Source organism: Siniperca chuatsi, linkage group LG6 (assembly GCF_020085105.1).
Source record: "Siniperca chuatsi isolate FFG_IHB_CAS linkage group LG6, ASM2008510v1, whole genome shotgun sequence".
Lineage (NCBI taxonomy): Eukaryota > Metazoa > Chordata > Actinopteri > Centrarchiformes > Sinipercidae > Siniperca > Siniperca chuatsi.
Window position 1 is genome coordinate 4,098,321 of NC_058047.1, and position 21,997 is coordinate 4,120,317.

At 39.4% G+C, this 21,997-nt stretch overlaps 3 protein-coding genes across 6 annotated transcripts; 2 read left to right on the top strand and 1 right to left on the bottom strand.

Moving 5' to 3' along the window:
* The first annotated feature begins 1,324 nt into the window (after nt 1-1,324).
* On the top strand, nt 1,325-7,644 carry serpinb1 (serpin peptidase inhibitor, clade B (ovalbumin), member 1). Of its 2 annotated transcripts, XM_044199399.1 has the most exons (8): nt 1,409-1,537; nt 2,034-2,071; nt 2,359-2,546; nt 3,891-4,028; nt 4,130-4,247; nt 4,370-4,512; nt 4,673-4,840; nt 6,964-7,644. In XM_044199399.1, exons 2-8 carry the CDS (start codon nt 2,056-2,058, stop codon nt 7,369-7,371), a joined length of 1,179 nt encoding a protein of 392 aa, XP_044055334.1. In that variant the 5' UTR covers nt 1,409-1,537; nt 2,034-2,055; the 3' UTR covers nt 7,372-7,644. The 2 variants fall into 2 exon arrangements, with proteins under 2 accessions (XP_044055332.1, XP_044055334.1); XM_044199397.1 differs by lacking the exon at nt 2,034-2,071 and having other exon boundaries at nt 1,325-1,537.
* A 1,438-nt stretch (nt 7,645-9,082) lies between these two features.
* LOC122877617 (GDP-L-fucose synthase-like) lies at nt 9,083-13,631 on the top strand. Its single transcript, XM_044199406.1, has 10 exons — nt 9,083-9,470; nt 9,943-10,100; nt 10,214-10,328; nt 10,495-10,623; nt 10,716-10,789; nt 10,890-11,023; nt 11,386-11,517; nt 11,604-11,683; nt 12,712-12,811; nt 12,957-13,631. Exons 2-10 carry the CDS (start codon nt 9,943-9,945, stop codon nt 13,010-13,012), a joined length of 978 nt encoding a protein of 325 aa, XP_044055341.1. The 5' UTR covers nt 9,083-9,470; the 3' UTR covers nt 13,013-13,631.
* Nucleotides 13,632-13,796: 165 nt separating this feature from the next.
* On the bottom strand, nt 13,797-21,954 carry bmb (brambleberry). 3 transcript variants are annotated; one of them, XM_044199400.1, is made up of 13 exons: nt 21,801-21,954; nt 20,196-20,455; nt 19,406-19,534; nt 19,133-19,318; nt 18,799-19,021; nt 17,215-17,331; nt 16,920-17,099; nt 15,530-15,736; nt 15,291-15,441; nt 14,749-14,810; nt 14,519-14,646; nt 14,255-14,421; nt 13,797-14,151 (listed from the first exon to the last, which is right to left on the bottom strand). In XM_044199400.1, the coding sequence occupies exons 2-13, from the start codon at nt 20,451-20,453 to the stop codon at nt 14,022-14,024; spliced, it is 1,938 nt and encodes a 645-aa protein (XP_044055335.1). In that variant the 5' UTR covers nt 20,454-20,455; nt 21,801-21,954; the 3' UTR covers nt 13,797-14,021. The 3 variants fall into 3 exon arrangements, with proteins under 3 accessions (XP_044055335.1, XP_044055337.1, XP_044055336.1); XM_044199402.1 differs by having other exon boundaries at nt 14,303-14,421; nt 21,801-21,953; XM_044199401.1 differs by lacking the exon at nt 21,801-21,954 and adding an exon at nt 21,687-21,785.
* Nucleotides 21,955-21,997: the final 43 nt, after the last annotated feature.

Below are 21,997 nucleotides of genomic sequence, written 5' to 3' on the forward strand. Positions count from 1 at the left end.
GTCAATGGTTTCCAAGGCTATACTGTAAGCCTCTGTGACGGGTGGAGACAAGATAATCTCTGCACAGTAAATCACAAAGACACACCCTGTTGCAGCTGAAATGTTTCAAAAGAGCAACCTCTGCTCCGTCTTGGCTGAGGCCAGTTAACATTACCCTTTATGAATAATACTCTTTATGAATTAAAAAAGGTGTATCTAATTGTGTACAATCTAAATGTACTCAATGGATACAATTCTACCTTGAGCCAAGTGAAAAGAAACACCTGCGGTACACTAACCGTCAGGTCTAGTGACTATAGCGTCACATGAGAAATCTGCAACACCAGAAACCACAGAAAAATATTAAAGTAATGAGACAAAAAAATTTTTTTTTCCTGATTTTGTATTTGCACATTTTAAAGTGATGTTCAATAACCTGTTTTGAATTCTTCTGACTTTATTACATTTGTTAATCCCTTAAGGTTTTCCATTAAAAATGACTAAATAAAATGCCTGCGGCTGCGGATTCACTTTCACTGAAAATGTATTTTGTTTGTTTGTGAAACCGGAAGACCCCAAAGTAAACTCACATTCCACACTGTGTTCATGTTTTCTCAATCTGGCTCCATCCGGATCTCTGAAATCCACTGAGCCTCTATTGAATTCTTTCCTTAGTTTTTTCTGGGATCCAAAACGACAGAATTATGCTACAGCAATTTTGAATCAAAATGAATGTTGGAAAACTTGTGGCTATAAAATCTGAGCGGTGGTGGAAGAAGTACTGAGATCTTCTACTTAAGTAAAACAACAGTGTAGAACCACTCCAAGTAAAAGTCCTTCATTCAAAATTTGACTTGAGTAGAAATACAAAAGTATTTGCAGCAAAATTAAAGCCTCAAAACTAAAAGCAGTCACTATGCAGAATTTCAGAATAATGTTTATTATATAATTGGATTATAATTATTGATGCATTTATGTGTATATCACTTTAATGTTCGTAAATGTGCAGCTGGGTAGCTTTATCTATACTAAGAGGCCTACATCAAAATTTATTTGATTACAACACAAGACTTTCATACGTGGCAGTGTAGAGAAGGCTTTTATCGAGCATTTAGACTGTAATTTAAGATTAAATTTACAGTTAAATGCATAAATGAAACCTCATATTTCTACAATCCTCTGCTGGCCCTGCCTCCGTCCACGTACAAATCTAATTTTCATTTTTCACCATTTCAAGTTACAGCAGAATTGTGCTATAGGCTGTGCACACTTTTGCACAGCTCTGCATTGGCTGTATTTTTATTCCTCAGTATAATGGCTCGTATTTGTCACCAGTCCGTGACTTATCGCCCAGTCACGCGTCCCTCCCACAGACCGCAGTTTTGTTTCGTATAAATGAGCTGCGGTGGACTTTTGGATTTCACCGCAACACTGGCCCGGGTCTTTGTTTCTCTATTTTTAAGGGATTTTTCCGGTCTTTACGTTTTCCTTTCACTTTTTCGCACTTTGAGTGTCTGCGAGCTGAGCGTGCGTTCAGTCGTCGCGGGAGGAAGAGCAGGTAATATAACTCTATAACTAATAGGCCTGTGATACACACGAACGTGTTTCACACCAGCAGTGTGCTATTTCCGGGTATCTGAACGCAGCTTTACACGGTTTAGTGAAAACTGTGATACTAGTCACGGACATATGGTATCATAAATGCTTTAACGATTGGCAGGTTAAAGGTTTGAAAAAGTTTTAAAAATACCTTAAACATCTTTTTATAAATGCAGACACCAATATAAACTTGAAATTCAAGGTCTTCCCTCAAATATAGGCTACCTTAAACTAAGTGGTTAAACTGTGGCGATGGATGTACCATCACAGTGTCTTGGGTGCGCAGTGCCAATAGGCTGCATTTGCAAATATGTGATATAATTGCAAAAAAATTGCCTATTTATCAACTGCTGTTGGTAAAATGGCAACACTGAGCCTCAGGTACATTTTTATTGGTACATTAACCAGGGGGGGCTATGTGATAGGTTTGTTGAATAATTTGTCTTCTAAAATAGGGAGAGTGAGCAAGCAAAGGAGATGACATGCAACCAAGGTAACTAGGTTTACATTAAATGACTGCTTAAATTGAATACACAGTTCTTCTTACTGTGATATTTAGCTGTTTTAAGATATGAAATGTAGAGGTTCTCTTTCCTAGTGGGCGTTGCCAGTTGTGTATATCTGGAGGAAAATGTATTTAGTTTACAGTTTGTTTCATATAAACACCATCAACTATAAAATATAATTTAGGTGCATTTCTGTTTACATTCAAATCTGTTTGAAATGTATTTTTCAATATGGAATTATACACCGATTTCAGATGCCATTTGCTCATTACAGGAAAACCATCATCTGCAGTCATGGCTGCCATCAGCAGCTCAAACACAGGGTTTGCCTTGGAGCTGCTCCGCACTCTGAGCCAAGCGAATCCCACCGGAAACATCTTTGTCTCCCCGCTGAGCATCAGCTCAGCCCTGGCTATGGTTTACCTGGGCGCTAAAGGAGACACTGCTGCTCAGATGGCACAGGTGAGCACACTGTCTCTCTATTACATGCCCCTCCTCCATCACCTGACATCCCTGACTAACGTTTAGTCCAATTACAAAAGGTGATTCTGAAGTTCAGGCTATTGGCCCAGGTGTGTATTTAGGCACAGACTGAAAGGTGTGTCTTGAGATAATCTAATGACACCTGTACTTTGACCTCAGTAAACGCCTCTGAAACAAGTGATGTACTGTTTGCTTAAAAGCAGACGATTGTAAAAACTGGCATTTGTTTGAGTTGCAGTTTCAGGTCATGAAACCTGTTTGCTGTTGCAAGTTTTCATCTGCAGTGCCCCAGCAGGTTGATGATGAATGAATGACTGAATGAATACTCAAAACACCATAGTATAAAGAAATATAGAAATACACTATACTAAAAGTATGAGGACATATGAACATTACACCCTTATTGGCATTAATCTGCTGCTATTACAGCCTCCACTCCTCTGGGACGGCTTTCCACCTGATTTTAAAACCTGGCTGCAGACATTTGATCCTATTTAGCCACAAGAGCATTAGTGAGGTCGGCCACTGATGTTGGGCGATAAGGCCTGGCTCGCAGTCGGCGTTTCAGTTCATGACAAAGGCGTTGGATGGGGTTGAGGTCAGGGCTCTGTGCAGGCCAGTCAAGTTATTTCACACCAAATTGGGAAAAGCATTTCTTTATGGACCGGGCTTTTTGCATGGGGACACAAAAAGGAAAGAGCTGTTGACACAAAGTTGGAAGAACATAACTGTCTAAAATATAATTATAACCTGTAGCATTAAGATTTCCCTCAATTGGAACTAAGGGGCCTAGCTCAAACCATAACAAACAGCCCTAGACCCAAAGTACACAAAAGCATGGGGACATGCCTGTCTGCATACTTTTGGCCTTATAGTGTATATTATGTAGAGCAGGCACATACATTACCAACACTAAAACAACAGACACGACTAAACATTACAGATACAGGCAACTTAAAGGCACATCGAGAATCTCTAACATACAGCAGGCAAATATAAAGCTCATATACAGTATAACAACCAAGGAAAGCAACACATAGGACTACACATCATGTACAGCTTGACAATATAACACATTATATAACCTGCACATTTAATTAACAGACTTAACAGACAATTAACAGTAAGTTGAAGGTTATCTGTTGCCACTGTCCACTAACAATATTTTTTTAATTTCTAGCATAAGTACCATAAGCTGTTACAGTAGCATGGCTCAACAACAGTGTCATGTCCTTCCTGTGTTGCTTTCAGCTTCATTTTCACTATTTCTAACGCAATTTTGTGATCCCAGAATAAAGCCTGTTGTTCCAAACTTTCACACAGGCCCTTTCATTCAGCTCTGGTGAAGGCGTCCACGCAGACTTCCAGGCACTGAACGCTGACATCAACTCACCATCTGCATCATACATCCTGAAACTAGCCAACCGTCTCTACGGAGAAAATACTGCCAACTTCCTCCCGGTGAGTTTTCATTTTACACTTATCACAGAAGACACAGTTACTTAGACTGAATCAATAACTGTATATGCCTGAATTGATAAGATGTTATCGGCTCTCTGCAGCTATTCCTCGAAGCCACACAGAAGTACTACCAGGCAGACCTGAAGGCTGTTGATTTCATCGGGGCTCCAGAGGCGTGCAGAGCGGAGATCAACAGCTGGGTCGAGCAGCAGACAGAAAGTAAGAATTTGCATCTTAATTGGACACAGTCATTCCTGTACCAACTTTAATAGCATATCATTTGAGAGTGTCCTCTGTAAGTCAGTGTCCAATGGTTGCATTGTCTGTGTACTTCCTTTCAGATAAGATTAAAGATCTTCTGAAGCCAGGAACAGTCAGTGTTATGACAAGATTGGCTCTGGTTAATGCCATCTACTTCAAGGGAAACTGGATGAACCGCTTTAATGAGGAAAACACCAAAGAGATGCCCTTTAAAGTCAACCAGGTGAAAACTAAGTTGAAGTTTGCAGATGTAGAGGCATAAAGTTTGAATACAGGAAACATTCTAACTCAGCCAGATGTGCAGCTGAACATCATTAGAAACTAAATACAGACTTTTTAACGTGATCCAATCACCTTAATTTATGGTGTTTCTTGCGCATCAGAATGAGGCCAAGCCGGTCCAGATGATGTACCAGATCAAGAAGCTGCCCTACAACTACATTCCTGAGCTCGGTCTGCAGATCCTGGAGCTGTCATACGTGGATGAGGAGCTCAGCATGTTCATCCTGCTGCCTGAGGAGTCCGCAGACGGCTCTGACCCACTGCTGAAGGTACACAACCTACACAACTACCCCCAAAGAAAAGACAGTTGTTCTGGTTCACTTTGGTTCAGTGTGGTTCAGTCCCTCAGCACTCTTATCAACCTTGTTTCCAGCAGCGGTTTTCAGCAAACAAGCTCTGATAAACCTACCTGTCCAACACTAAACGGCAGACAGACAAGTTAGTGACTAGCTAGTTAAAAAAAAAAAGATTTGAACATCTAGTAGCTAATGAGCCAGATTATTTTCTCAGGAGTTAGTGGAGACCAAAACAGAAGTGAATACTGAACTTGGATCCAGGTGGACATAAACACAACAGCCAATGTGTGCTAATGTTGCTCTGCGTCTGCTGGATGTGCACATGCTCGATTGTTTGCTAATACATTGGACATAAAAATCTTATAAAGTGATAATATGTCATGTGTGTTTTTCAACTTAATGAATGCAGCTTAAAGCAAACTATGCTTGCAAGGGAATTAATAGAAGCTGTAATGCATAAATTATGAACCATTTGAACTCTTGGAAACGTATAGAATCTATATAACTTATAACATACAGAATAATAGTAAGTCTGAACTTAGCCATGGCTTTGCATGTTTTATCCAATTTCCAACATTAAATTCTGCTTTGTCTAACAGGAACCACATACAGATATCGTGTGCACTATATGAAGAAGTAGACTGGTCCTCACTAGCAACAAAAAGAGAACTGTACATTCTGTGTTTTTTTTTCTTACTTATTAACATCTCCTGCAAGAGCTGCCTCAGTATATCACTTCTCTAATCAAATTTAAAACCACTGCTCACCAAACCAGATCTCAGGAATGTTTAACTCTAGTTACCCCTCACGTAAATACTGAACTTGTGAAGACTGCCTTCAACTACTTTGCACCTTATAAATCAGAAATCAGAATCAGAAATACTTTATTGATCCCCGAAGGGAAACTCTTTGTTACAGCAGCTCGCCTTTACGTCAGTGCACACAGGAGAAAGTACTAGCAAACAATATAATACAATACACTATAAAAACAGGTCAGAAATAAATTAAGTACCAGGTGGGTATAAGTATAAGATAAAATAAGTGTGAAGTACCAAGTGGGTTTTCCGGTTGATGATGATAATACAGTATAATAATACAATGTAATAATAAAAGTAATAAGTAATAAGCAGTGGTGCATGTACTGTCGAGTTAAGTGTAGCTTATTGAGATTATTAAGATATTGCACAGCAGTAATGGAGGTATATAATATCAATATCAATAAATAGGAAAAACTAACATGGGAAAACTAAATATTGCACGGCAGTATTACACAGAATATTGCACAGTTATTCAAGTATTGCAGAGATGTAATGATCAATGTCCAGTTTAGTGACTTAGGGTCATATAGACTGACACTTAGAGGGAGGAGTTAAAGAGTTTGATGGCCACAGGCAGGAATGACTTCCTGTGGTGCTCTGTGGTGCATTGTGGGGGGATGAGTCTTCCGCTGAAGGTACTCCTTTGTTTGACCAGCACGTCATAGAGTGGGTGGGAGACACCGTCCAAGATGGCATGTAGTTTGGCCAGCATCCTCCTCTCTGACACCCCCGCCAGAGAGTCCAGCTCCACCCCCACAATGTCACTGGCCTTACAGATCAGTTTGTTGAGTCTGTTAGCATCTGCTACCCTCAACCTGCTGCCCCAGCATGCAACAGCATACATGATAGCACTGGCCACCAGAGACTCATAAAACATCTTCAGCATTGTCCGGCAGATGTTGAAGGACCTCAGCCTCCTCAGGAAATAGAAGCGGCTCTGGCCCTTCTTGTAAATGGAATGAATTACAGAGGATTTAAAAACTTGAATGCCTCATCCCACCAGCTGATTTCAAACTTTTAACTTCAAATCTGTTTAGTGATGTCTGTGATTGTCACTGATACTGGATGTGCTTTTGTTTGTCTGGTTAGGTCTCTCTTGCAAAAGAGAGAAAGGTTGTGCACATACATTAAAAACATTGAGTTCAGCTAAATAAAGACAATCAGACAACAGCAACTTAATCGATGATTCTAGGAGCACCTACAAGCTGATGCTTACAACCTCTTAATATAAATATGATCTAGAGATGTTCATATGTATGTGTTTTCCTTGTCTTCCAGTTGGAGAATGAGATAACACGGGAGAAGCTGGACGAATGGACCAACAGGGAAAATATGGACGTCCACTCAGACGTCCATGTTCACCTGCCCAAGTTCAAGCTGGAGGAAGACTACGAGCTGAACGATCCTCTGGCCACCCTGGGCATGAGAGATGTGTTCTGTGCGGGGAAGGCCGATTTGTCTGGCATGAACGGTGAAGGAGGACTCTTCCTGTCTACGGTGGCCCATAAGGCCTTTGTGGAGGTGAACGAGGAGGGGACGGAGGCGGCTGCAGCCACAGCAGGCATGGTAGCCTTCTGTATGTTGAGGGATGAACACTTCTCAGCGGACCACCCCTTCCTATTCTTCATCAGGCACAATAAGACCAAGTCCATCCTCTTCCTCGGCAGGTTCTCGTCTCCTCAGTAGATAGAACCAGCAGAGGAAGATGTTGGGCCAGTTCAACTTAAAAATATGCAAAATCCTTGAAATGAAGGCTATATTTTCTGTGATATTTTGCTAATTAAAGAACTGTATTTTTCTTCTGCCTTTGTACTGAAATCATAGATCTAGCTACTCAAATCATTAATTAACGAGTTTTAGTGTTTTTGGTTGAATTAATGGGTTATAATACTGGACTGAATTAAGTGATCAGCCTATGTAAGTGAAAAATAAAGCAACAGACGTTTGGGTTTAAAAGTGGCTATCAGAGTTTTCATAAGGATGGTTTCTTCAGTAGACAGTAGTTCCAATGAAATGTGTTCACAGTGAGGCCTGTGGATTATCCAGAGGAACTGGGACAAATTCTTGAAAAACAAATTGTTGTTGAGTTTTTGAAATGCCATTTCAATTTCAAATTCCATTCACTGCAGTTGTATTGGGGTGGCACCAAAAATCTCAGACATATTTCAAAACCTCAGTGGACAAAATGATAATTTAGATACCAAGGTGGAAGGAGAAAAATGTTTATTTGTAATTTGGCTAAACCGATCCTTTGTGCACATGCAGTATATGTTCAAGCTTTGTATTATATTAACAGAATGAACACACAGTTTTTATAGATTGAAAATCATATTTTAAAATGTAAAAAAATATAAAGCGAAAGAAAAATGAATGGTGATGAGCATAAGTGGTCTAGTATGTGTTATTGCTTTGAGGATAAATCTACTTGACATTTTTTTTGTCATAATCTAAATTCTTAGTTTGTTACTCCTTTTACAATAATTAGTTCAGTGCTAATGCATAACTCCACTAAGCTGTGAAACAGTTTTGAACTGCGGGAGTCAAACACTCAACCAAAACCAATACAGATAAAGTTCTGAGACAGCATTCTGGCCTAAACGAATGAAAAGTCAGCACCAGACTAAGCGCACACTGAGGTGTTTCCATATATCATGTTAACTCTAGGTGACCCTTGTGAAATCTGCCTCTCCTTCTGTCCACTTAGACTTCTGTCTAAAGGGCAGCGATAACTATAATATGTTTCTGAGACATACTGTGACACAAAATATTCAGTACCTACAGCAAGAATACAAATATTGCTTCACCACCCTGTTCAGAAGCTGTTAAAAAGTACACATTGGATTTGTGGGCCAACACTAACCACATTACTAACAAGATAAATGCATTCTTCAAGCACAAAATAATAATATTACAATTTCAAATTAGAGAGCTTAATGCCTCCAGTCTTCTGCTTTTAGAGAATGCATATACATAAACATCTGCTCTAGATGTTTAGAATGAAGCATGGGCAGTTTGAAAATAGATTCAAAGAATAATAATGAAAAATATATAACAAAGACTTGACATCAGTTAGCTGTTTTTCTTTTACAGAGGTAGTTTTAGGGGAAAAATAAAAAACTTTCACATTAATAAAAAATTAAAGTATGAAGTTGGGAACATTGTTTGTTGTTCTGGATGCATGAATATGCTATTTTCCTGACGGGAAAAAACAAGTTTTCTGTTGTCAGTATGAGCAGATAAAAAACAAAAACATTTTCAGAAAAAATCTTGCTGCGTTAATTACCAAAGCGTATTGTTATATGTAAAATTAAAAGTAAAAATCGTATCAAAATACTGCGAGAAAAATAATTATTAAGTAAAACTTTAGATTTATTTTGAAGGATATGACCGGAAGACGAGTTTTACGACACCGGCTCCTTGCTTCCTGTCTGTGTAGTTGATAGCTAACGTGTGAGAAACAACTACTTTACGTATTTGTTTAGCTCTGGCTCAGAGTTTACGTTGTTGTACTGCACTAGTGCGACTCTCGTAGGAAAAGGATATATAACTTACCTGCGACATAGCTAGTTGCCACATTCAGGTTTATTACACTCACCGGCAGGAATGCATGTGACAACGGTTACCTGCTAGCTAACATCAACTTTGGCTAATAACGTTAGCTTGTCTGGTTGGCTTTGCATGTCACAACACAGTTTTATACAGACTGGTCACTTCTTATGACAAGCAGGTAACAACAAACAAGTTGGCCTTGGGACACCGTTATTATACAGTACCCGAAAATAGAGGTAAGCTAAATAAGTTAGCTATAGCATAAGTTAGATAGTGTTAGTCAATTGGGTTTGGCTTGATATAGTTTGTTGTCAAATGCCCCCTTTTTGTTTTGCAGGGTAATAAAATGTCTTGGGGTTTGTAAAAAAAAAAAAAAAAAAAAAATATATATATATATATATATATATATATATATATATATATATATATATATATATATCCACTGAACTGAACTGAACTGCTGAGTGACGTGGCATTTACCTGAGTCTTCAGCACTGCTAACAGCTGAGTAGAGCTGCAACACACCCACCTGTAGACGCTGTCAGGGAGCCATCATTGCCATATTAACTGCTCCTTTGTGTAATGAAATAAAGCCTCGCTATCATATGTAATCATCTGTTTTATACAGTCTATGGTAATCACTCATATCCTGTTTTGTTTGTATTATGCTTATGCTACATTAAGCGTTTTGTGCCTTGCTTTTTCTAGATGAACTGTCAGGGCAATCACACCCTTCCATTGAGGGTGTTAGTGACAGGAGGGTCCGGCTTGGTGGGCAAGGCCATACAGCATGTGGTCAAAGAGGAGGGGGGAGCCAAGGAAGGGGAAGAATGGATATTCCTCTCCTCCAAAGATGCCAATCTCATGTGAGAACATGCTTCTTCTAGCTACATGCAAACACATGTTTTGGTACTAACACACACAATTTGGAGACTGTCTCTGCATTTTCCTCATTCTGGTTGTTGTGGTCTCGCTTCAGGAACATGGAGGAGACACGGGCCGTGTTTGAAAAACACAGGCCAACCCACGTCATTCACCTGGCTGCTATGGTTGGGGGGCTTTTCAAGAACATGAAGTACAACCTGGACTTTTGGGTATGAGGAAGTTGCACTTCTGCAATCACTGCTAATAAACTAGAATAGATGTTTGAAAAGGTTATTGGACGTGTTGAAAGTAGACTTTGTTGAGTAATAGATGTTATATTTTTGTAGTTTTCTAACAATTATTTTTTGTTGCTACTGATGTGTCTGTCCCCTACAGAGAAACAATATCTACATCAATGATAACGTGCTGCAGGCAGCACATGAAGTTGGCACGCTCAAGGTTGTTTCCTGTCTATCCACCTGCATCTTTCCTGATAAGACCACCTACCCTATCGATGAGACCATGGTAAAAGGCCCCTATGTGTGTGTGCTGTTAGCTTGCATGTATCAGTAAATTTGTAAATGGCGACTAACTTTACTTTTACTTCTTTGCACAAGATCCATAACGGTCCACCTCATGAGTCGAACTTTGGCTATGCGTATGCAAAGAGAATGATTGATGTTCATAACAGGTGGGAACTCAGTTGTTGGTTTTGTACTGTAACGTCTTTATTAAATTCACACTATCACATGAATAAGAATTGTCTGTAAAACTGTGTGTATGTTTCACAGGGCATATTTTCAGCAGCATGGGCATTGCTATACAGCTGTGATTCCCACTAATGTGTTTGGTCCCCATGACAACTTCAGCATTGAGGACGGTCATGTGCTGCCAGGCCTCATACACAAAGCCTACATTGCTCAAAGTAAGTCACATTCTCTTACATAAGCTGGTAGGGATGCACAGATCAAATTTTTCCCTCTTGATATAACACCTGAACTCAGGATTATGGACAATACCAAGTATCTGTCAATGTTAAAATATGTCTAGCTCACTAGTTTTAGGTCAGTAATAAAACTTAACTTGACTTTCATACTTTCTTTTTTAGGTGCCTGCACAAATGTTTTAGAAAGTTTATTAAGTTGTGTTAACATATATTTAATGACTGTGTATTTAATATGGATTGATTATGTAAGATTAGTAACAATCCCATGTATTGGAATAGTAGGGTATAGTGGGGATACATGGAACCATATAAATCGTGTATTCATTTGTGTGTATGATTAGAGGAGGGGAAGCCCCTGGTGGTCTGGGGCTCTGGCACTCCCAGAAGACAGTTCATTTACTCTTTGGACCTGGCTCGTCTCTTCCTGTGGGTCTTGAGAGAGTATCCAGAGGTCGATCCAGTCATTCTTTCTGGTGAGTCAGTCATCATACACAGCATATGAATAGTGAAAGCTGAATTAAATTTATAGTAATGCCTTTGTTGTGTCCGCTGGTTCCAGTTGGAGAGGAAGATGAAGTGTCCATCAAAGAAGCAGCAGAAGCAGTTGTGCAAGCACTGGACTTTAAAGGAGAAGTGGTGGTATCCTTTTAATCGAGTTAATTGATGTCATCACAGCCAATTTTTAAAAGTGTTTAACTCGGAACAGGTTGTTTACTATAGTCCGTGTACCAGATTTGAGGGGGTTCCAGGTTTTACTCAGCCAGGTTAATTGTATAACTCAGTAAACATACTTCTTGGATCAGACTCCAGACAAGCAAAACAATGTGAGATGACCACCAGTATAAAAGAGCATGCTGTCAGTTTTTACATGTTGTTGCACACTGAGTACAAATTGCATATATTCAACATTATTGCTGATTAATGTCCAAAGCACATTGTACATTTTACGAATGGGATGGAACATAGGTCATCCCATCTTAGGCAATTATCCATGGGTATTTGGGTAAGCAATTTTTGTTATTCTAAAATACTATATTAAAAAAATGACTATGAAAAAAAATATAAAAGCTGCAAATTCTTCACTGGGATACCTATCCCAGCAAGTTACAAGTTCTCTACAAATTTATTTTTTATAAAATACTGGAATTACCTGAAAGAAGTGGCTGTCTGGAAGGTTAAGACTTAAAATCTTTCTTTTTAAATGTTTGGCACTGTAAACTATTATGTAATTTGTACTTAAAGGTCCAGTTTGTAACATTTAGGAGGATCTATTGGCAGAAATGGAATATAATATTCATAGGTATGTTTTCTTTACTGTATAATCACCTGAAAATAAGAATCGCTGTTTTCTGTTTTCGTTACTTTAGAATAAGCCGTTTTTATCTTCAGAGGGAGCAGGTCCCTTTCTACGGAGTCTGCCATGTTGAACTGCCATGTTTCTACAGTAGCCCAGAATGGACAAACCAAACACTGGCTCTGAACGGTGTTCAGTTGGTTGCAATCTGCAACTTCACCGCTAGATGCCACTAAATCCTACACACTGGTCCCTTAATGGTCTTGCAAAATTATTACTGTGGTCCTTAAACCTATGCAAATAAAGTGGTTATTCAAAATATTTCTAATCATCTGGAGAGTTCGATGTAGATTCCTTGACCTTTGACCTCTAGTTTGATACCAGTAAAGCAGACGGCCAGTTCAAAAAGACAGCCAGTAATGCAAAGCTGCGCCACTACCTGCCAGACTTCACCTTCACACCCTTCAAACAAGGTGGGACTGACTTATCGGTTGTGTCTTTGTGTGTGTGCGTGTATACATGGCTTTTTAGATGCCACCAGTGCAGAAATTTAAAATACTTGATTACAATTAACATCTGCTGCCTGTCTTCATGGATTCTTCTTGCTCTCATTTACAGCTTTAAAGGAAACCTGTGACTGGTTTGTTGCCAACTATGACTCAGCCCGAAAGTGAAACCTCTGTTGGTACAAAGTCTGTCGATCCATGACCCATTCTGTTGGAAGAGAAGGCGAATAGAGAAGGTGATGACAGAGAGAGGGCTGGAAGAAAACAAGGTGGTTCATCTGCACAGGTAGATGGCTGTTACTGAATCAAGTGTGTCCGTTTGATTCTGTGCACTCAGTGAGCTGGACTGAATCTCACTTTGAATTCAAGTCTGCAACACCATACTGTATTATGTTGTGAAGGTTGTTGCAGACTTGTTTCTCGTTAGGTATAATAAACACTATATTGTAACTGTAGGCATTGTATTCTACTATCTGTATGCAGAATTTATTTCACTATAGTGTAGTGTTACACATTTGAATTGTCCATTGACTGCTTCAATCTTGGATTCTAGGTGCTGGCACAACTTACTAATTTCAGTAATTGTTTCTGTAGCATTAATCTTTTTCAGCAGTTCAACATTTCATTACGGAATTACCTTCATTTTTGAAGGGTTTGGAATTTGAAATGACCTGGCCTTGATTCACTTTATTTAATGAACAGAAAGTATGTGCTGTTTAACGTGTGGCATGGATGTTTTTTTACTCAGTATATTGGCACTTAAATAAATGCTTTTACCTATAATGTCTTAAGTGTCTTGCCTGAGTATTTAAGGGCTATGTCACGGTTCAGATTTCTTTTATAGGTTTTCATATTTCACAGGAAGATAAAGTATAAAAACAACAAAGTGACTGAATTCAGCTTTCGGGACTACTACTGCTGCTGTTTGAATACATGTACAGATAGATTCATATTTCATAAAGAAATAATTTATTAACTTAAAAATAAACAGTTAAAAACTTGGCAATAAAAACAAAAGGTATTTAAAATCTGCAAGTGTAGTGCTCATTTAGCAAACTTAATCTTCAAGCAAAGGCAGAATTTACAATGACGACACAATAACAGATGATTAGTTTTTTGCAGAGAAGGCTTTCTGTCAAAGGAAAAATTAAGCAAAGAGGGGAGAAGTCAAGCATTTTTAGGAGTGAACATAGGAGGTGTGCCCCCCTTCGTGGACTCTGCAGTACTCCTGTCCTGGCACGGCTCTCTTCTTACAGGCCTTCCCTGTTTTTGTGATACCATTGCACAGCTGACGGCCTGATAGAGAGCTGCCACAGGAAAGACGGAGAGAGAAAAAAAGGTTAATCATCAATTTAATGAAAAGTACCAACAACAGTCAAAAGGCCTAATACATTTTTTTTAATGACATACTTGAGTTTAAGGCACTTAAGTGTGGTCAGAAAGCCTAAAAACCCTGACCTGTTGCTGACTAGTGACAGGGTAGGACTCGCACTTCGTGAGTCGTTCACTAAATCACGCGAGTCGTTCCCTGCATCAAAAACACCTCCCAGGTTCCTCGGGGGGATATCAACCAGAGCCTAAAACCACAAAATTTGTGATGGCACTTAAATAATTTGAGATACTGAAAATAGATCTTTAGTTATCCTTCATGTGACATTCACTCGATTTGCTCACCGCTGAAAGAACTGGCTGTGGTACAAGCCTGGGAGTCGAGTGATTGGGTGTGCCAATAATCGGCATAAACCTGGACTCCGGCATTGGTTTCCTGTGAGGGGGAGACACTGCTGATATGCCAAAGTCACCTGTACACAAAGACAAGTGAGAGGAAAATATGAGTAAGTGAATCTAGTAAGGTATCATTTTATTTGTAAAATATTTTACTGTTAAGGTACAGTACTTCAAACCTGATATGAAGCTGTCCTGATTTAACAGGTCGTCTTGCTCCATGATACCGTCCTTTTCATCTCTGAGGACAAAAAAAAAAAAAAAAGACTACATCAAATAAACCAACTACAAAGAAATAAGACCACTTATCTCCTGCATTGCTGCACAATTGTTGAAGTTTGTTTTAAAAATAGTAACTGTTTAAATCAGGATCTGCATCAAAATGTACAGTTGGGATACATGTGCAACAGTTCATGCGAAAATAGCACGATTAAAAAAAAATAGGCTGTTGATGTCTGCAGTAGAGCTGAACTGATTAGACGATTAATGTATTAGTCGGTCAACATAAAATTAAGCAACAACTACTTTAATAATAATGGTTTGAGTCATTTTGAATCATCAAGCAAAAATGTCATACAGAAGTATTTTCTGCTTATTGTAAAACTATCTTTGGGTTTTGGACTGTTGGTTGGTCAAAACACGACATTGTGAAGATATCACCTTGGGTTCTGGGAATCATTAGTCTGCAGCATAGACAGTATAATGAACTCTGCAGACTCACTTCTGCGGTGTAGAGGACGGTGGATACGAGTGGCGGGATGAAACTGGCTGCTTCTGTGGCTCCACAATGTCACATGGGGCCAGTGGCAGCGGGACGGCTGGCTTTTCTCTGATCTGGAAGCACGCCCACAACTTATTTACAATCCAGTGACCTGCAGATATGAAGAAAAAGCATTGTGACAAATACATGAGAATATTGGAGACATTGTATTTGCCTTGTAAGGAGCTTTAAGTTTGTACCCAGAGAAAGAGTGAGCAGCAGCAGGCTGAGGCCGGTCAGATCCAGCGCCGGCTGCTGGTTGACCTCGGCCACTGCATTAAGAGGCACAGTGAGCAGCAGCATGGCTCTAGAGAAACCTGGACAACGCAGGAACGTCAGCAGGACTGCACACAGTATTAAGTAGCCTGTATGTGCAATACACGTCCACATGGCTGTCAGGCTCAAACCTGTAATCACAAGAAGCGTAAGGGAAACTGATATCAATCCATGGAATAAAAAAAATCTTTCATATTTAAGAGGTTTTAGGACCGCTCAGACTACTGGAGGATGATATTTGGCTGATTTGATCTTTATGGTTGACTGTGGGGTCCGTTACCACAACACTTATAGTTCTGTGTTTATGTGCAACTAAACAAACAAACTTTCTATTTAAATACATTTTTTACAAGTTTCTTTTCCCCACAACTTGCTAAAAAACATCCATTTTCTTCCGCTTATCTGGGGCCAGATTGCGGTGGCAGCAGACTAAGCAAGGTAGCCCAGACGTCTCTCTCCCCAGCAAAGTTTCCCAGCTCCCCCTGGGGAATCCTGAGGCGTTCCCAAGCCAGAAGAGCGATATAATCTCTTCCAGTTAGTTCTGGGTCTACCCCAGAGCCTCCTACCAGTTGGACGTGCCCGGAAAAAACCTCCCAAGGAAGTCGCCCAGGAGGCACCCTGATTAGATGCCCAAACCACCTCAACTGGAAACTTTCGAAGAAGCAGCAGCTCTACTCCAAGCTCCCTCCGGATGTCTGAGCTCCTTACCCTGTCTCTAAGGGTGAGCCCAGCTAGACTACAGAAGAAATTCATGAATAACATTTTTCACTTTTTCTAAAACTGAATCCATCCATCGTCCTAAAGTTTCCACTGAGATCTGCTTTTGATTTGATTACAGCTGCAACTAACGATTATTTTTATTATCAGTTAGTCCGCTGATTATTTTCTCATTCCATTGAGTAATTGTTTAGTCTATGAAATGTCAAAAACCAGTGGAAAAAAATGGCCATCATTACTGGCAGAGCCTGAGGTGAAATATTCAAATTGCTTGTTTTGTCCAACAAACAGTCCCAAAGAAGTCCCATAAAATGTTTGGCAGTTGTTGCTTAGAAAAGACTAACGATGATCAAAACAGTTGCTGATTAATCTTCTGTTGATCAAGGAATCATTTCAGCTCTAGACTGGTAAAACAAAATATGGATTTAGACTACAGAAATTGTGAATTCTAATCCATGTTGGTTGTATTTAATCATTGTTCTTTATAGATGTCAGACCAAAAAAAATTTAAATTTATATATTTTTCTTTCTTTTGTAGCAAAAAAGATGGCAATAGTGGACAAACTTGGTCACTGCACTGTGGGTCTAATGTCTCACCTGCCCAGCCAAGGTAGCCCTGAATCATGTGAAGCCTTTCCTCAATCCGGCTCTGCATGTTATCGAGGTAGTGCAGCATGAATCCCAGGGTGCTGTTCATGCGCTCCAGTTTGTTCATCAGGTCAGTGTAGTACTGTGAGGTCTGGTCCTGGTACTGCAGAAACTCCAACATACTGTGGTCTGATCAGCCACGGGCGCAGGGGAAAGAAATAAAAATCAAAGACAGCACTGATTTGAACTACAAGTTTTAAAATTGTGTGATGAATTTAGGTTTGTGATGCCCCGTTTTGATTACCAATTTTTTGGTAGATGTCCTGAGCTTGGTGTCTGACATCTGCAAGGTCTTTAGCAATCGCATTGTGGCTGTCCTGCACCTCCGAGCCTTGGATCTGCAGATGCTCACTGACATTCTCTAAAAGAGGACAGGCAGGCGATACATATTTCATTTTACTAGATGATAGTAGATGATGTGGCATTAGCTGGGTTTACATCGAGCATTTTTTGTCCAATAAAAAATGTGAATTATAGCTCAATATTTTATTATGTTTGACGGGGTAGAATAAACCTTTCAAAACTCATTCAGCACATAACACTGTCATTTAAAGGCTCCTTTTAAATCACTCTCTTTGAGGAATAACTCAATTTATTCCCTTTTCGCACATGCTGTCAAACATGATGTTCAGCAAATCAAATCATCCAAATGAATAATGGCTGAAGTAATAAAACAGTTCTGTAGAAGAAAATCAAAGCAGTAATCAAACAATAGCACCAAGCTGCTCCATCTTTGTCAGAAGACTTGGGATGAACTAAAGAGCTGGATTTGGTATGAAAGGCAGTTGCAGTTTAACTGACATTTCGTCTGATTTATGAACCAGATAGAATATTGGTAGTTTTTTTTTGTTTGTTTTTTTAAATCTACTCCCAAATGCTCTTGCAGCATTATATTTATTATGGCTGTTTTGTGACTATTGATTTGTTAACTTTACTGTTAACCCAGCTAGCTATTGTACTAGCTGTTTGAGGCTAATGTGTTGCTGATACATTCTATGGAACTGCTAATTTACTGTTGGGCTAATTGATGTATTTTACTGGTTTTACTTTGACTCTTGTTGGGCTCTATATGTTTACTAGATTAATTACTACGTTGTACTTTCTGTGGAACCTAATGTTGTTCTTTAACTGGTAATACTTAGTTTCTTACTGGCATGTGAGACAATTTAACTAATATGACAGCTAGTCTATACTTTAATGTGAATCATTTGGTCTAACTCTTGTTTATGATTTGTAACCCCTATTATTGAATTTATTGTCCAAAACTGTCAAAGTTTCACAATTGCTACCAGTAAAACTACAGAGGTCAACTTCTGTCTTCAACCTTGTGTTAAGTGTGTTCAGCTCGCTGCATAGCTGTGCACTTACATGCACAGTGAGGAAAGAAGAGTAATAAAGTCCAATAAAAGTTCCTAATTTCATATAAAATAAATGTTTTATGTATCTGCAAAAAGCGATATTGAATTTGGTGCAGATTTAAACATAGTACATAAGGCACTTTTGAACATGTGCTATTTTCTCATGAACTAGTGTATTCACTAAAGAAATGCTTGGCACATGTATCCTATGATTGTCAATAATTATGTTTAGTTTGATGCAGATGAAAATATATAAAAGACATTTTATTATTTAAGTAAAAAAGGATTGTGTTCCTAACAAGATCTAAGAATGCAACCACAGCCATGCAAAGCTCAAATGCAGGCGCACATTTTGGTATGTCAGACAAGCACAATTCAATCAGCACTGTACTTGTCAAAACTACTGTATAAACAATAGCTTGACTACTGTGCCAAATGTTTTCCAGTGTGAAACTCATGAAAGCTCTCACCCATTCTCTTTGTAATGTCCTGAATGAGCTGGGCTACCAGTTCCTGTCCAGAGGCGATGAGGGCTTTCTCCTGGCTCAGACGCTCCAGGTTGTCCCTCAGTGAACCCTCCATTTGCTCCTGGCCCTCATACAGTTTCCCCTGTTGGGCCTGCAGAGCACTGTGACCCTCAAACAGCTTGTCCAAGGAGGCTGCAGTCAGTTCCTTCAGCTCCAGCTGGCCCTCCTGTTATAAAACACCATGATCCAAGCAGAATCAACCTACACAGAATCTGACCCGTTACTGCACACTGTGCACATGAAGAGGTAAAAGGCAACCAAAAAAAAAAAAGTCTACCTTCAGGTCCTTCATTGCATCTAGTTGGCTTGTGGCTGTGGAGATGAGAGCGTTAACAGTGTGCTCTGCTCTGCGCCGGAAGAGCTGCTGGCGAGTTGCGTAGCAAACAGAGCGAGCTCTGTTGCTCACTATGTGGTAAGCATTCCACGTGTCTGAATCCATGTCTGCTGTACACTCTTTTATAGTCTGAAACATCAAAATAAGATTAATATATGTTTTGAACCCCCCCCCAAAAAAAGGCTGATATCCTTTTATCCTAACTTTATATGTTACCATTTCCTCTGTACACGGGTAGGTCCGGCGCCCCTCACTCTCTGCCTGGCAGTTGAACAGTACTACTCCCAGCTTCGCAAGTTGCTCCTCTGAGAGGCTGTCACAGCTCGCCTTCAGCCGGGCAACCACCTACAACGGAGCACAGTGCTTTTATTTAAATGCTAAAGACAAACCAGTGGAAGTGTACCAATGCTACTGTGACCCTGCTATGGCAAATGAAGTTATGAGGACTGCTACCATGTCCAATGGCAGTCCAACCATGTGAAATAGTCCAAAGATGGGAAAGGCTTTACAGCAGTGTTTCTAAACCTTTTCTGGATTTTAATCCCAAAACATCTCATGACAGATCTCAGATTGTTATGTGATTTTGAGTCTACCACAATTTTAGCAAAAAATAAACATTAGCTGGTTCCAACATTTTAAACATTAAGATTTTCTGCTTTTCTCTGTTTTGTTTTGTTTTTTTATTTAAAATCATTGTAACGTGAATCTTTTATTTGGTATTTGGACTGTTGGTCAGTCAAAACAAGCAATTTGAAAACATCACCTTGGGCTTTAGGAAATTGTGATGATTTTCTGACATTTTATAGATAATCGATTAATCGATGATGTAATTGTTAGATTAATCCATAATTTTAAAATAATTGCTAATTGCAACCTTACATATAATAAAACACAAATGTCAACATATATGCCCTGATTTGACCCTGTTTGCATAAGTGACCCAAGGTGGATTCTGAGCCAAAGCGTGAGAAACCCTGAATTTCAAGGCGCAGAGGCTAAATTTTACCCTATAATGACAGCTGTCTAGCGGGTTGATCTCCATTTGCTTTGCCTCAGCCAAAAACTTCTCATCGGCAGTAGCCATCTCAAACTGAGCATCCTTTGCAAGAAGTGCTGGGACTACTGCTGGTGGAGGAGGTGCTGCTGCTGCTGGAGGTGCCTCCATCTGCCTCAGCCACTCAAACAGCCCGCTGACTGCAGGACACTGACAGGCCAGCAAGCTGATCAGCAGGAAACACAGGTGGTGGATCGGGAGACGACCCATGTCTGGAACAGAACACAATAAGAATGCATAATGAATTATAATTCAGCTTTTTTTCCCCTCACTTAAATCTTTATTGGCAAGAGATTTGCAACATTAAATAATAACAGCAAAACAGAAAAAAAAACTGTTTGGGAAATACATTCACGTTTTCCATCATTCATGCAGTCCTGTTGATGGATTCATGTGTAGCTCCGGTTGGGTATCGCCATTTAATGCCTTGTTTAATGTCCATTTCCCCCTTTTTCTTAAAGTGTGATTTACTCAACAATTACTAGCCTCTGGTCCTGTGTTGTGGGAGCTAGTTTTCCATAATTCCTCAGCTTTTTTTCTTGCTATTAATACTATTTTAACCAGATATCTGTTGCTTCTTATTACACTCTCTTGTGAGAAATTGCAGAGATTAACTGCCATACAACTGACAAGGACCTTATAGTATTTGATGTACTTTATCCTATAAGTATTTGCTCTACTTAGCTCTTTACATACCATTTCCCAATAGTTATTTTAGGATTTTTCCTAAAAACGTGTGTGTGATCTTAAAATGATCCACACTTTCTACAACATATGTGACATCTACAGTATGTAACTACTTACTTTTACCTTGGGTGTAACAAAGATATGAATCAGGTGGATGTTTGGTGGACGTGTATCTTCCACGTTTTGCCAATCACTATCAGAAATCCCAGTATTAAGATCTCTTTCTAAAACTCAGCTTTAACTTGCAGGAGAAAGTGTAATGTCCTTAAAATGTCCAGATTTTAAGGATGTCGCTAGATGACTACAGCAACAGAGCCAATATGTTTGAAAATTTATATGCAGCATTCTGGATCTGGCTTATATGAATTTATGTTGTCTTGTAAGATCATGCGGGATGTTCATAATGGTATTCATGACAATAATAAAAACTTTCATTCATGTGTTTGAATGAAGACCAGACTGAGGCTTGCCCAGGCATGTCTGCTCTGCTGCACAAGCGCTCCTACTGTAGACCACTAAAACATCGTTTACGAACTATTATTTATTTATTTTTTTACTTGTATACTTTACTAATGTGGAAAAGACAAAACTAATTTCGTTTTAAAAAGGGAAACTGACAAATTCAAATCTACCGGAAAGCCCTTTTAAATCTATCTGCCCGTCTGTTTTAAGCACCTGGAGCACACAAGCATCACCCATGCCTTCTTCACTGTGTAAAAGAAAATAGGAAACAAGAAAACCCTTTTAAAAACTCACAATAGACTTAAACACATTTAAAACACTCCAGCTCGTTACAGCAATATATGCGAGTAAAATAACTGAAAATTAATTAACGCACGCCGGATTAAACGCACACATTTGAATATGTACCTGTTGTTTGATTTTGCAGGTCCTTTGCACGGGCTCCCTCGCACAGCTGATTGGAATGAAAGCTAATTTTTGGCCCACCCCCTCTCCGCCCTATACGACCGGGACGCAGCCAATGCAATTAGTCGCTTTTTTTGGGCACGCACATTGGGTGTGTTGGATTTAAATCACGGCTGAAACGGAAATGTCTTGTGCGGAAT

Excerpts from the sequence above, each read along its gene's own strand:
- serpinb1 (XM_044199397.1), top strand. The coding sequence starts at position 1,375 with ATGAGCTGCGGTGGACTTTTGGATTTCACCGCAACACTGGCCCGGGTC. Across the intron at positions 1,538-2,358 it reads CGTCGCGGGAGGAAGAGCAG|GAAAACCATCATCTGCAGTC; the intron begins GTAATATAACTC and ends TGCTCATTACAG. Across the intron at positions 4,841-6,963 it reads GCTCTGACCCACTGCTGAAG|TTGGAGAATGAGATAACACG; the intron begins GTACACAACCTA and ends CTTGTCTTCCAG.
- LOC122877617 (XM_044199406.1), top strand. The coding sequence starts at position 9,943 with ATGAACTGTCAGGGCAATCACACCCTTCCATTGAGGGTGTTAGTGACA. Across the intron at positions 10,101-10,213 it reads TCCAAAGATGCCAATCTCAT|GAACATGGAGGAGACACGGG; the intron begins GTGAGAACATGC and ends GTCTCGCTTCAG. Across the intron at positions 11,518-11,603 it reads CGATCCAGTCATTCTTTCTG|TTGGAGAGGAAGATGAAGTG; the intron begins GTGAGTCAGTCA and ends CGCTGGTTCCAG.
- bmb (XM_044199400.1), bottom strand. The coding sequence starts at position 20,453 with ATGGGTCGTCTCCCGATCCACCACCTGTGTTTCCTGCTGATCAGCTTG. Across the intron at positions 19,022-19,132 it reads ATGCAATGAAGGACCTGAAG|GAGGGCCAGCTGGAGCTGAA; the intron begins GTAGACTTTTTT and ends GTTTTATAACAG. Across the intron at positions 14,152-14,254 it reads CTTAAGTGCCTTAAACTCAA|CTCTCTATCAGGCCGTCAGC; the intron begins GTATGTCATTAA and ends TTCCTGTGGCAG.